We start from the raw sequence: 13,924 nt of genomic DNA, 5'->3' as shown, positions 1-13,924 counted from the left end.
CGGTTTGGGTCCACGTCGCGGAAGAAGCCGCGGCCATCACAACCACGCACGCGTTCTGGGCACAACCGACGAGCAGCGCCCCACGCCGGTGTGGAAGGCTGCCACGGATGCCGTGCCGCACAAGAGGACACCCGTGCCCGCGGCGTGAGGGGCGAACCTGGACACCAGCCAGAGCACGGGCTGCTGACCGCGAGCCGTGACCGGGAGAACCCCCGGCGTGCCGGGAACACGGGGCTCTGGGCCGTCCCGCGCGTGTGAGGACGCTCGCAGCGGGCAGGACGGGCGGGGACGGCACCGTGGCCCCTCCTGGCTCCACACGTCGGTCCCCGAAGGGGTCCCCGCGCACGAGGCTCTGGGCACCGTCCCGTAAGGGGGTCCTCCGAGGCCGAGGCCCCAGGATGCGCCGGCCGGGCCCGGGTCTCCACCATCCGACGGCGGGAAGGCTTTGGTCGCGCCCCACGCTGCCGTGCGGGACAAGCTGTTCACCTCCAGAAGCGAACGGGAGCCGTGACCCCTTACACGCAAGACCCAGAAAAGAAGAGCTTGTAAGAAAGGACAAATCGTCCCGCAGGAGGAAGCGCACCCTGGTGCCATTTGGCTTTCTACCGGTTCCTCAGAAAGATCTGTATTTGCACAGTGCACGCCGGGGTCTGAACCGTGCGTCTGGCCCCACCGCGAGGAGGGGCCTGTGACCGCCGATCCCCGCGTACCCTGACCCTGCACAGTCAGCAAGCCCGTCTCCGCGCCCGTGGCTCCCGCGTCCGGAATGCGGCGTGAGGGGCATCGGGCCGCCCTCGCGCCCGGATCCTCGTACTCAGCATCCGCTACGCCGTCGTGTGCGATGTAACAAACACCAACACTGGTCTCCGCTCCGCGTCCCGGCACAATGAGTCTGAGACCCTCCTACTTCCCTAGGGACGGGGGTGCTGGGATCCCCAGTTCGGACACTGGGTCTTTCCCTGCAGTTCCGGACCCAGAGCTCCTAACTCCCGCGGGCTGTGTGGCCTGACACGTCCTTCTGCCGTCCTAACGCGGTGGCTGGCCCTGCGCAGAGGAAGGCCGAGCCGCCAAGCTGCCGAGACGTCCGGCCCCGTGCCATGCTCTGTGGAGGCGTGCGCCTGGACACCAGGATTGTGATGCGTCGCGGCAACACGGGGGGGCCTACGTGGAAGTCAAGACGAGGGCTGCAGAGTTTCCGGGTGCAGGATGTGTCTGAGCACGCGGGGGAGGCGCCCGGCTCCAGCGGGACCGCAGCTCCGATGCCTGAGACCCTCCCAGCGGTCACCCGTGTGCCTGTTCCCCTGCCCGTGCAGCACTATTGGCCCCAAGGAGGAGCGTGCGAACCCCCAGGGTCTGCGGCAGTCGCTCAGTGCCGCCGTGACAATCTGGGACTGGGGACAGGTGTCAGAAATGGAGCGGCCTGGGGGGCCGAGTCCTCGCCTTCCGGGGTCTCTGCCGTCCCCACGAGGCAGTACGAGAACTGAACGGAGGTCAGGTGACAGTCAGGGGTGTCGGGGACCGGTCTGCCTGTGGGAGCATCACCGACGGGACGCAGGCCCCACGCCTGGGGTCACAAGACAGGAAGCCTGCAGTGTGCCACACTCGGACCCCAGGACACAAACCGGGGAGCAAACAGGTCCCCCGGGGAGCTCAGCTCTGCTCGCTCCAACCCTACGAGGGCGGAAACACAAACAGGGCAACACCGTCAGACCAGCTGCGACGGGGCTCGGTCTGCACCCGGACAGGACCCTCCCCTCGAGGCCATCCTGGCCCTAACTCACGTCCAAGCACAGTTTTCGGGACAGACGTATTTCCCTGCCGGGACAGGGGGTATTTCCCTGCCGACAGCAGAAATCAGCCAGAAATCAGTCAGAAAAAGACGTCCACAGAAGCTGGAAGTTTCGGAACAGGAAACAGAATCCTAAACACCCCAGCGGGCAAAGGAGAAACGGCCCATGCAGCTGCGAGCTCGCGGACGCTGAACAAAAGGGAAAACGCACGGCCCGCCCGTGCGCGGGAAGGTTGCGGATTACAGGCCAGGGCGGCAGAAGACCCCGGTGGGCCAGAACGGCCTCGTCCCGGAACCCGCCGGAACACGACGATCCCGAGGGAGGCCGAAGGCACGCAGTCATCCAGAGGAAGCCGGAAGCCACCGTCACGGAGCGTCACCAGGAAAAGCCTCGCGGACACAAGCAGCCGGTCCTGGGAACAGGCCAGAGAAACGGAGCCCTTCGTGGTCGAGCCGGTGAAGAGCCCAGAGAGAAGACGCACGGGGGGCCCGAGCACCGGAGCAGCGTCCCTAGAGCTCCGGAGAGCGGGACGCGTGTGCCCCATTCTCCCCGACAGGCTCAGCACCGCGGGGGCCCGGGCGGACACGCGGGAGACACTCGCCGTCCCGGCCCCCGTGAGGAACTGCGGGCAGACCCTGCGCGTACGTGACGCCCCGAATCGGGAGGGCGTGTGCCGCGGTGAGTGCTGGGAAGTGCGTCAACCTGCGGCGCACAGACCTGCTCCCCTGCGGCTCGTCACACACTGTACGTGTGTAAAAAAGTTCTAAAAATTTAGAAAAAAATGCGACGCCAAGGAGGGAAATTCCAGTGAGGAGTGGAACGTAGCCTTCCCGGCAAGACGGCGACCGAGACGGCTTCCCTGCGGAATTCTCCACAACATCCCAGTAACAGCCCACCTGCTTCCGAAGACGACGCTCCAGCACACGGACTGCGGGGGGCGCTTCGGAGCCGTCCTGAGCTGCCCGCACGGCCAGGGACACGAGCGTCCTAAGAACCCACGACAGCGAACCCCGGTCTTTGGCGATGTAAACCCCAACCGGACCTCGGTGGTCCGCATCCGGAAGCCCGTGCCGGAGGGAACGCGACATTTGTGAGAACGGGATGCATGTTCGTGGTCGTCGAAGACGAAAGCGCCGTCGGCACACGCAGGGGGGCCGGGACCTCCGTCCGTGTGGGGGCGTCTGCAGAGGCCGGCGCCCGCACCCTGCTGTGCGCATGGAGACGCACAGCCCAGGCGGGCACGGCAGGAGGACGTGCCCACCGTCTCCGTGCTCAGGTCTGACCGAGCAGTCGTGGCTACGGCATCGGCCACGGTGCGTGACCCAACAGGACGTCCATGACCCCGTTTGTGAGACGCTCGAGTGAGCCATCGGGCGTGTCGTCCAAGACGCAGGGTCACAAGGGAACGCGAGACAAGACGCTCGTGGCTGTCCGCCGTGAGGACCACGGGAAACAGGTGTGATGGGGAGGTCGGCCCCTGCTCCCACCGGAGGGTGCCGAACTTGGCAGGCGCAGGTCCCCGATGACCCCGTGGAGGTCGAGCCCCAGGGCTGGGGTATGCGCAGGTGCGCCCGTGGGGCTCTATTATGGCCCAGGGTCAAGCTGGATGAATGGGACCAGGGCCCTGATATGGTGGCAGCCTGCGGACGCGTGGGGTGGCCTGGGGGAGGGCAGTCTGGGCCGGTCGGAAAGGCGTGTGGCGTGGCCTGCGTGCACAGTTCCCGGGGAACACACACGGCTCAGCTCCGGTCCCGCACGGGAGCACGGGCTGTGGGGCGCAGACCCGTTGCACCGCACGGAAGCTCCAGAACGAAGGAAAGACGCACTGTGCGAAACACGTGAAAATCTGTTCCACAAAAGCAGAGGGACGTGAAGCCGCGGTGACTTGCACACACACACGTGGGGGACGCGAGACCGCGACGTGAGGAAACCGCACGACAGCAGAGTCAGAACATGAGAGAGTCAGGCCGTAACCCGCGGAGCCGACCTCCGAGCGCATCGGAGAAACCACGTAATCCATCTCCGCCGTGAGCACACAAGAAAGGAAGCAGAAGCAAAGAACCCCACAACGAAGGTCACACACCCAGATCTGGTACGGGTTTTAAAACCGATACAAGAAGAGGAAAAACGTTCAAGTGATAAGTGTGTAAGTTACACAAACAACCGTCTTAGAACATGAACTGATGAAAATTTACTAAAGAAATTAAAAGCCCAAACAGACCAACACCGAGGGATGTAAGCGCCGGAAGGAGTCCAACTTTCTGCGCCGAGAACCAGGCGCCGCGGCCTGGGGGGAGCAGCTACGCGCGCAGGAACTACGCCGACGTCGCACTGACCACCGCCGCTGAAATTCCACCAATGACGTGTCAGCAAATCGGCAGAAATGGGAACCACACGGGGCCCAGGACGCCCTTTCCCGCGCACCTGACCGCCAGACTGCAGGCACGGGACCACGTTCGCTGCTCGGGCTGACGACGCGTCAGGCCGGCCACCATCCGTACGCTGACCCCGAGTGTTGAGACGGCACCGCCCGTACGGAGGGGAACCTGGGCCCACGAGACAGCATCCCACGTGCATGTGTCCTGTCACCCACCAACCCTACGTACACAACGGTCCCGAGCCACAGGCATGGGATGTGACACGCACATCCGATGTTTGGTGCACTGTCCCCAGGAGGGTCCCACGGACCCTCCCTGTGTCCCCACGACGGACCGACGGCCCCTCCCTGCGTCCCCAGGATGAAACAACGGCCCCTCCCTGCGTCCACACATTCCCAAGAGGCGCCCACAGCCCCTCTCTGCGTCCGTCCCCAGGTCCCCACGACGGGCCCGCGGCCCCTCTGTGGGGGAGGGTGAATGCAGACCACGGCTCCCCCACAGCTCCGTGCTCTGCACCTGCAGGAAGACAGGGGCCCTCACCACAAAGCCCTGGCTGTGCAAAGTACAGGGAGCCCTGCCAGTCCCCGCGCTAGCACGTTCCTGGTTTCATTCCCGCGGCACAGACACCTGAGGGAGGACAGGCGTCACTGCTGCTCCTTGAGTCCGTCTGCTAGGAGCAGGAAGTGTAAAATAGCCTATCGGTTGTGTGAAAGGCTGTGAAGGACCCGGCACCGTGCGGGTTTCTGGGTCAGGCAGACGGCACGGTGTGTGGCTGTGTGTGCCCGGCTCCCACCAGGCACGCCACTGCAAGAAAGTAAGCGGGCTCTGCACGTGCTCTCCGGGCTGCAAAACGTGCCGGGTCACCCTGGGTCTCCTGGGCGCTTCAGCGAGAATGTGAAAATCTGCTTCTTACCACCAAAACCAGCTTCTTCCCCAGCCAATGGGCCAAGCGGTTTCAGCTCTGGGCAAGCCCACGGTCTCAGACGGGTGTTCGCACAGGTAACAGGTGCGGCAGCCGGAGGTCGGGCCGTTTTGCTGGCCGGGTTCTGGAAGAAACATGACAGGGCGCGACCGGGATCCGTGGGAACACGGCCGCGGAGGAATGCCGGCCGCGGGAACCCTGCTGTTGGCGCAGGGCAAGGAGCCGTGTGTGTGGAGCCAGAGGAAGTCAGCGAGAGCCAAGGGTCGACACAGACGAGGCTGTGAGGGAAACTCAGACGCGTCCCAGAGGACGGGATGCCAGACACAAGCTTCACGGAAGGAAACTCTCTGAGAGATTTCACCACGTTGAAAGCACAAAGGGGACGAGGTCAGAAGTGAGCCAGACTCAGGAGCAGGACCAGAGCCAGGCACAGAAGAGGGGCTCACGCTACCATACACCGGGCGACACAGGGGCGAACCGCACTCAAGCACCATTTGCTAACGTTTTACTAAGAAGTACAACACCGGCTTTTAGAATTTCTAACATTTTAACTGACAGTGCAACCAAAATTGGTCTATTTTTTCCATTTCCCCGTGCATTCATAAGAAACTATAGGAAAGTTTCTAATGTCTTGACAAACAGTTTTTAAAAGTTCCAGAACAGTTGTGACTTCCCCCGGCTAACACAGACCTGCATGGCTTCGGCTTGCGTGGTCAGGAGCGTTGACAGTGCATGTAGGTACAAGGCGAGGACCGCCTGGACAGACTGCCATGAGTGCCTCGACACCCTGTTCGGTGGGAACATACCCGTGTGTAGGACGGCGTGCTACCTTCTCCCTCAGCAAAGCATGGGATTAGTTATCTATGTACATTTCCATATTATGTGTGCACTTCGTAACCTACTTCATGTCCATACGGTTGCTCGTACTGAAAAACAAAACAGTAAAACAGTAAACCTACACCGTAACCACCATTCCTTCTGGGCAGAGGACAAGAACACGGGAAACAGACAGGCACAGACTGTGTACTTCTCTGAATATGTCGGATTTCTGGGTTTGGCCTTGGAACCGTGCATGTTTTGACACACTTATAAAACAACACTTAAAAACAACTTGACGAGCCCAATTCACGAAGGAAGAGAACATTTCTGAACTCTAAGACGAGTATTAGTCTAACATCGAAAGCAGACAAAGGAGTCACAAAACTGCAATCAGTGCTTTTTATGAATGTGAACGGAGCAAAAATCTCCAACAAAATCCGGACACATGGAATCTAGGAACTCAGGAAAACGACTGTGCACCTGGGCCACATGGGACGTATTCCAGGAATGCAAGGTTGGTTTGATGCTGGCTCGCAGAATACACTGTATCCACGCAATGACACACCAAAGCCATCCGCGCGGGTGCAGAAGAAGCTGGGACCAATCCAACATCCTTTCCAAACAGACACTCAGCACACACGCGATGGAAAGAAACGCCCTCAGCCTGGTACCTCCCAGCTACATCACGGCGCGTGGTGGAGGAACGGATGCTCTCCCCGCAAGGAAGGCAGTGACTCAGGGTACCGCACACTCCCACTTCCCTCCAGCGCTGCGCGGGACGTCTCCCTCAGCAGGCAGGCATGGGCCGCAACAGCAGACACACGCAGCGGGAAGAAGCCCACCGGTTCCTGCTTGTCGGTTCCTACTCTATAGAACGTGAACGGATGCGCCAAGCGACGGTACAACACATACGTGAGTTCGGGAGGGCACGGGACACGAGAGGAACACACAATAGTCAAGTGCATTTTTACACACTTGCAACGAACAACCTGAACACCAAGTTTAGGAAACAATCCCACTGGCGAACCACCCAAAAGAATAAAAAGCTCTAACACATTCAACAAAAGGCGTGCAAGCACACTGACAGCCCCAGAGCGCTGCTGAAAGCAAAGTGTCATTCCAGGGAGAGAAGCTTCTGGACGTGGATCAGAAGACGGAACGTGAAGACGGCAGCGGTCTGCGAACCGATGGACAGACCAACATGACCCTTATCAGGGGAGCTGCTGGCCTCTCCGTAGAAGCCAACGAGCTGACCCTAGAAATCACACGGCATGACAAGGAGCCCCAGGGAGCCCCGGCCATCCTGAAGAAGAACAAAGCCGGAGGAGCCACCCTTCCCGGTCCGAAAACTTACTACCAAGCAACAGTGATGAAGGCGGTATTGCCTTGGCTGAAAAACGGAAATACGGGTCCAGGCAACAGAGTGAGGACCCAGCGATAAACCCTCATTTCACGATCAACTCATTTCCCGCGAGGGAGACCCGTCCACGTGGAAAGACAAATCCTCCGCACACATGGTGCCGGACACCTTGGTCTGCACACGGAGGAGACAACGCTGTGCCCCAGCGTCGCTGCTGACAAAGGCCAACTTGACCCAAACCCGAGACATACGCGTGAGAGGTGGAACTAGACGACCCGCCGGAAAAGAAAGACTACGTCTTCGTGACCTCAGACTCGGTGAGCGTTTCTCCAATAGGACACCAGAAGCACAAGAAACAGAGGCGGAAGTAGATAACATGAAGTGGGTCACAATGAAATCCTAAATGCACCCAAGCGTGTACAATGACCCACGCACTGGGAGGACGTAAGTGCGCACCCCGAGTCCGGTCACACACTGGTGTCGACGACACACAACGCGTTCTTAGAACTCAACAGCGGCACCACAACCAACGGAGACGCGGGCAAAGGATGCGCACAGACACTCGTGCAGAGACGTACGAACGGCCAACGAGCACGTGGAGGGACGCGCACGGTCGTCAGTCGGCAAGGAAACCACACATCAACCCCAGAAGCAGACACTGGTGCCCGCGCACCAGGGTCAGCGTCTGTCATCCGAGAAGGGGACACAGCGCAACCTCTTTCACTGCGGGTGGGCACGGACACGGTGCGGGTGTTTGCAGACGGCTCGCGGTCCCACAGGCAGCTGCCCAGCATTCCGCGTGACCCCGCACGACCAGTCCCTGCTGCGCACCCAAGAGAAAGGTCACGTGTGCACGAGACACCCCTGGGTGCGTGCTGACAGCAGCCGGAACAACAGAAACACCCACGAACGGTCGACTGGGTAAATACCGAACGTCAGAGTGAGGAAGGACGCGCAGACGCGTGCCACCATGGGAGCACGTTCTGCAAAGGTGCTTCACGCGGGGATCCCAGCCGGGAAACCGTGTGTACGCGACGTGCACAACGGGCCGACGCACAGAGACGGGAAGCGGGGCTGTGGCTTCCTACGGAGCGGGACGCAGGGAGGCAGGCAACCGTCTCGGAGGGAAGACTGTGTCCTAAAGCAAAGCACGGGGACGACCGCACAGCTCTGTGAGGACGCGAACGCCACTGAGCGCTGTGCTCTGAAAGCTGGCTCCTGCGGTGCGTGACCTCTGTGTCAGGGACCGTGGCACAGACGGAAAGGCAGACCCCACACACGGGAAGCAAAAGGTACAGGAAGCTATTTAGCAGCTGGAGGAGAACGTTCCAGCGCGGCGCACACACCGGGCTACCGGCAGCCAAAGAGGAGGACGTTCTCCCACGGCGCACGCACCAGGGTCCCCGGAGGAAAGGAAGGAGCACGTTCTCCCGCGGCGCACGCACCAGGGTCCCCGGCGGCCAGACTGAGGACATTCCCGCGCCATGCATGCACCCGATGCACGCAGGCGACTCAGCGGCCCTGGAGGAGAACGTTCGCGCACCGTGCACGCACCAGGCGACCTGGCGGCCGGAGAGGACGTCGTTCCCGTACCACGTGTGCACCAGGCGACCCTGGGGCCATGGAGAATGTTCTCGTGCTGCACACGGGCACAGGAGACACGGGCACGGGAGACACGGGCACGGGAGAGGGCTAGGGAAAGAGAAAGCAGGAGACACGCTGGCCACACAGGACATGAACAAGGGACACGCACAGACCCTGGGAACACTGCACGCTGAGCGGACAACCACCTCCTCCTGCAGCGCGACCACCGTGGGTCCCGCGGACAGGCCAATCACAACCCAGGAGGCGCCCAGGTGCAGCTGGCAGCCACTCGGAGACGAGGATGGGCTGGGCCACCAGGAACCCTCCTATGCGGCCACGAGCTCCAGCCGCGGTGCTGCCGCGGAGCCGACTGGGCTCTGTGACGGGGGAGGGCGAGGTGTCCCCCGTTCCTGCAAGCGCACTGTGGTGGAGTGGGCACCAAGGGGCAGGTCCAGAACACAGCACTCGTGGGGGACGCGTGAGTGACGGGGGAGAACGCCCCAGCAGGACGACACACAGACACTGCACGGGCCACGTCCCACGTGCACGCATCCACACCGACACCCAGGGACGCATCCACACCGACGCCCAGGGACGCATCCACACCGACACCCAGGGACGCATCCACACGGACAGCTCAGGGACGCATCCACACCGACACCCAGGGACGCATCCACACCGACACCCAGGGACGCATCCACACCGACAGCCCAGGGACGCATCCACACCGACACCCAGGGACGCATCCACACAGACAGCCCAGGGACGCATCCACACAGACACCCAGGGACGCATCCACACAGACAGCCCAGGGACGCATCCACACCGACACCCAGGGACGCATCCACACCGACAGCCCAGGGACGCATCCACACCGACACCCAGGGACGCATCCACACGGACAGCCCAGGGACGCATCCACACAGACAGCCCAGGGACGCATCCACACCGACACCCAGGGACGCATCCACACGGACAGCCCAGGGACGCATCCACACAGACAGCCCAGGGACGCATCCACACAGACACCCAGGGACGCATCCACACCGACACCCAGGGACGCATCCACACGGACAGCCCAGGGACGCATCCACACGGACAGCCCAGGGACGCATCCACACCGACACCCAGGGACGCATCCACACGGACAGCCCAGGGACGCATCCACACCGACACCCAGGGACGCATCCACACGGACAGCTCAGGGACGCATCCACACCGACACCCAGGGACGCATCCACACCGACACCCAGGGACGCATCCACACCGACACCCAGGGACGCATCCACACGGACAGCCCAGGGACGCATCCACACCGACACCCAGGGACGCATCCACACGGACAGCCCAGGGACGCATCCACACAGACAGCCCAGGGACGCATCCACACAGACACCCAGGGACGCATCCACACCGACACCCAGGGACGCATCCACACGGACAGCCCAGGGACGCATCCACACGGACAGCCCAGGGACGCATCCACACCGACACCCAGGGACGCATCCACACCGACAGCCCAGGGACGCATCCACACCGACACCCAGGGACGCATCCACACGGACAGCCCAGGGACGCATCCACACCGACACCCAGGGACGCATCCACACCGACACCCAGGGACGCATCCACACCGACACCCAGGGACGCATCCACACCGACACCCAGGGACGCATCCACACCGACACCCAGGGACGCATCCACACGGACACCCAGGGACGCATCCACACAGACACCCAGGGACGCATCCACACAGAAAGCCCAGGGACACGCTCTCTGGACGAGACCGCAGCGGGACACAGCATGGCAGCTGAGCTGGGAGTCACCCACCGCACAGAGCACACATGGACTGGGCCGCGTGTGCACACAGTCCAGAGAAACGGCACCTCGCCCGGGGCAGGCACAGGGCCACATGGGTGCACGGGAAGGCCTGCATTCAGCCTCTGGGGACGCTCCCTGGAAGACGCAGGCACTAACACTCGCTGACCCGGACCGTGACCCAGGATGTGCGTCCGTTAGGATGGAGGACCGACGTTCCCAAACAATCCTACTAGTGCTTCAGAATGGAAGCAAGTAGGAACCAGAGCAGCCAAGCTGCACACACGTGGGGGCCCACCTTGGCCACGCGGCCCATGTCCTCCATTGTGGCTCTCTCGTGGGGGAACTGCGCGAAGGTCCGTTCGATCTTGGTGATGACGGCATCGATGTTCACCGTGTCCTTGGGACGGCCTCTGGGAAAGTAGAACGTGGGAATGTTTTGGCTCGTGGCGGGCGGCAGGGGCTCCTCCTTCTTCGGCTGAACCTAGGATGAAACAGCAGCAGCATGAGAACCTGTAAGCCTCCATGTCTTCGCACTCACGCGTCGTTAGCAGGGGTGACCTGGGGGAAAGCAATCACACCGAGCACCACATCTGACCCGCATCTGGACACACGACTGCCCACGATGCTCGCGGGAAGTCACGCGACCCACGAGTGGGCGCCACACCCAGCGTGGGCCCCGTGCCGCCGAGCTTCCTCCAGTGCTGCCTTGGGTGTGGCCCCTCCGGACAGGGACTGGGAACACCCAGACGGACGGACATGCTTGTGGAGAACCTGCCCAGAGTCCTCCCAGCGGTCAGGAGCAGACGGATGGCCACTAACGGGCACGTGAGTGCATGCAGGAGCGGCCTAGCTCACGTGTGCAGCGTACACAGGGAGTCACCTGTTTCCACGGGACCCGTCGTGGAGCGGGACACGCCCACCACGCCAACCTGTGGGCGCCTCGCAGACAGAACCGGGCCCACGGCCTTGTCCTCGCCACAGACAACAGCACACAAGCCACAGCTTACGGTTCCCCTGCTCCCCGGTCGTGGCCCAGCACACAGTCCCTGTGCTCCCCGATCACTCCTCAGAGACAGTCTTCTGTTCTCCTCAGTCACTCACGAGGGTCGGTCCCCGCTGTCCTCGGTCCCACGTCAGGACGGACCTGGACCCCCTCAGTCACACGTCAGGGACAGTCCTGTGTCTTCTTCAGTCACACATCAGGTCCGTCATCAGCTCACTCCCCGCACTCCTGAGGGCTCAGAACCTGCCCCCCCCACCCCCAGACGAATCACGTCTTCACGAGACGCGTCCTCTGTTCAGCCACCGTGGGAGCCGACAGAGTCAGACACGCCACGGTCCAGCTTCCAGGGCTGTCGACCTCCATATGCAGAGCTAGTGGACGCAGCACTGCACGGAAAGATGCAAACCAGGGGAGCTCAGTGCAGGGGGGTGAGGGAGGGGAGGAGGGAAGGGGAGAGAAGGCCAGAAGTGGGGAGGGGAGGAGGGAAAGGGACAGAGGGAGGGGAAGGAAGGAGGAGGCAGGAGGGTGGGAGTCACGGGAAGGAGAGAGGAAGGGGGGAAGGAGAGAGGAGGGAGGGAGCAAGGCGGGAAGGGGCCACAAACGCAGGCTCAATGGAGCAGGGAGCCTGGGGGCCCCGGGTGTGCGTCTCTGCTGTGCAAACACAGGTCCTCCACGGCACCCGTCTCCCCATGGCGGGAAGCCTTCCGTCCGCGGTCGCTACCCTCCCCTTCCAAGACCCTGGCGTGGGAGGAGGGCTCCTGCTCAGACGGCTGGAGAACCACGGCACCCGGGGAGGGGCAGGTGTGACAGGCTGTGGCACACACCCGTCACGGCCTGCCTCAGGGCCTTTGCACGCACGACCCCGGACACCACCACAGTCCCTCACGCGCTTCACCAAAGACCCCACTCGGATCCCGCCGGCCACAAATCCACCCACCCCCATGCCGTGACTCCTCCTTGGAGGGGTCACGGCTCCTGGGAGGGGTCGCGGGCGGTCAAGAGGTCACCCTGAACAGAGAACAGCCCGCCCCCATCCGCTCCCCCCGCAGTACACCGAGCACCGACACTCCAGCAGAGCCCTGCAAACCTGCCCTTCCTGCGTCCGACCTGCGGCCTCTCCTCCAGCGTCCGCAGGGCGCCCCAGGCTCCGGTCTGTCGGGGCCCCCAACAGGAGGGAGCGAGGCTGCCCCCAGGTCTGCACAGAGCAGGCCCCCAGCAGGAGGGGCTGCCTGAGCGCACGTCCACGGCGGGTTTCCCACGGGCAGCACGCCCTTCCCTTTGTTCCGGGCCGCTGCCAGCCTCGACAACACCGGCCCCATGACGCGGCGTTGGCTGTGTCACCCGAGTCCTTCCAGACCCGGAGCCTGCCTGTCTCCTGGGAGGGCAGGGACCCGAGAGCCCAGCCGCCCGCGAGCACGGGTCTGCCCCCGCCACAGCGCGAGGCCGGACACCACGGCGTAGGAACCTCAGGAGTCCAGCCCGGCCGCTGAGGTTCTGGGTGAGCTCTCTCTTCGTGCAGGGTCCGATCCCAGGTGCCCAGACCGGCCCTTCTGCTCAGAGTCCCTCCGAGCCCCCCACAGAGGACCTGACAGACATTGAAGAGCACCCGTGGCCCGCCCCACCAGGAGAGGAAGGCACCCTCGGGCCACAGACACCCCGAAGGGAACCCGGTGAAGCCCGTGGCGTCGCGCGGCTGAAACCACCACCTCTTCACGGCCCGGCCGAGGAGCTCAGAGGTCGGCACACAAAATCCAGCATCCTGGACCGGGGCTGCCCCCCGAGCGGAGGTCCCCGAGAGCTGCCCCTCCCATGAGAAGAACGAGCCGGAAATAAATGCCCACCGACGCCTGACCCCGAGGAATGAAAACGATGGGCTTCACACGGATTGCTGCATCCGGCAGCGGGGGCCATGGGGGCCACGGGCAGAACGTGCCCTGAGAACTCCGGGCCACGGCAGACTGTCCCTCGGCACCACACCACGTTCACAGCATCGCCGAGCGGGGAAGCTCCAGGGACTCCGTCCGGCTCCGGATCTGACCCTTTTCTGCAAGGCGCCATGTCCTCAAATCCCGTATTTTGTCTCTGAGGACGCAAAGTGGCTCTGTTCCCTGTTCAAGGGGGCGGCAAGACAGGGACTCGCTCTCTGGGTTCTGTCCTGGGCTCCCGACAGCGGACAACGCCCCAGAAGAGCCGCGTGTCACCACGCTGCAGGACCTGAGCCGGAACGACCCTCGGCCGCGGCCGGCA

General features: G+C 63.0%; 1 protein-coding gene across 2 annotated transcripts in view; it reads right to left on the bottom strand.

The window, feature by feature from the left end:
* PPP2R3B (protein phosphatase 2 regulatory subunit B''beta) overlaps positions 1-13,924 on the bottom strand; it is a 45,169-nt gene that overhangs the window by 17,685 nt on the left and 13,560 nt on the right. For both annotated transcript variants that reach the window (XM_044234339.1, XM_044234340.1), the window contains exon 2: positions 10,970-11,155. In XM_044234339.1, the coding sequence (XP_044090274.1) occupies positions 10,970-11,155 (186 nt within the window). The remainder of the gene's footprint in view (positions 1-10,969; positions 11,156-13,924) is intronic.

The sequence above is a fragment of the Neovison vison genome, chromosome X, assembly GCF_020171115.1.
Source record: "Neovison vison isolate M4711 chromosome X, ASM_NN_V1, whole genome shotgun sequence".
NCBI lineage: Eukaryota > Metazoa > Chordata > Mammalia > Carnivora > Mustelidae > Neogale > Neogale vison.
Note: the sequence above shows the minus strand (reverse complement) of the source record. Positions and strands in the feature narration are given on the sequence as shown.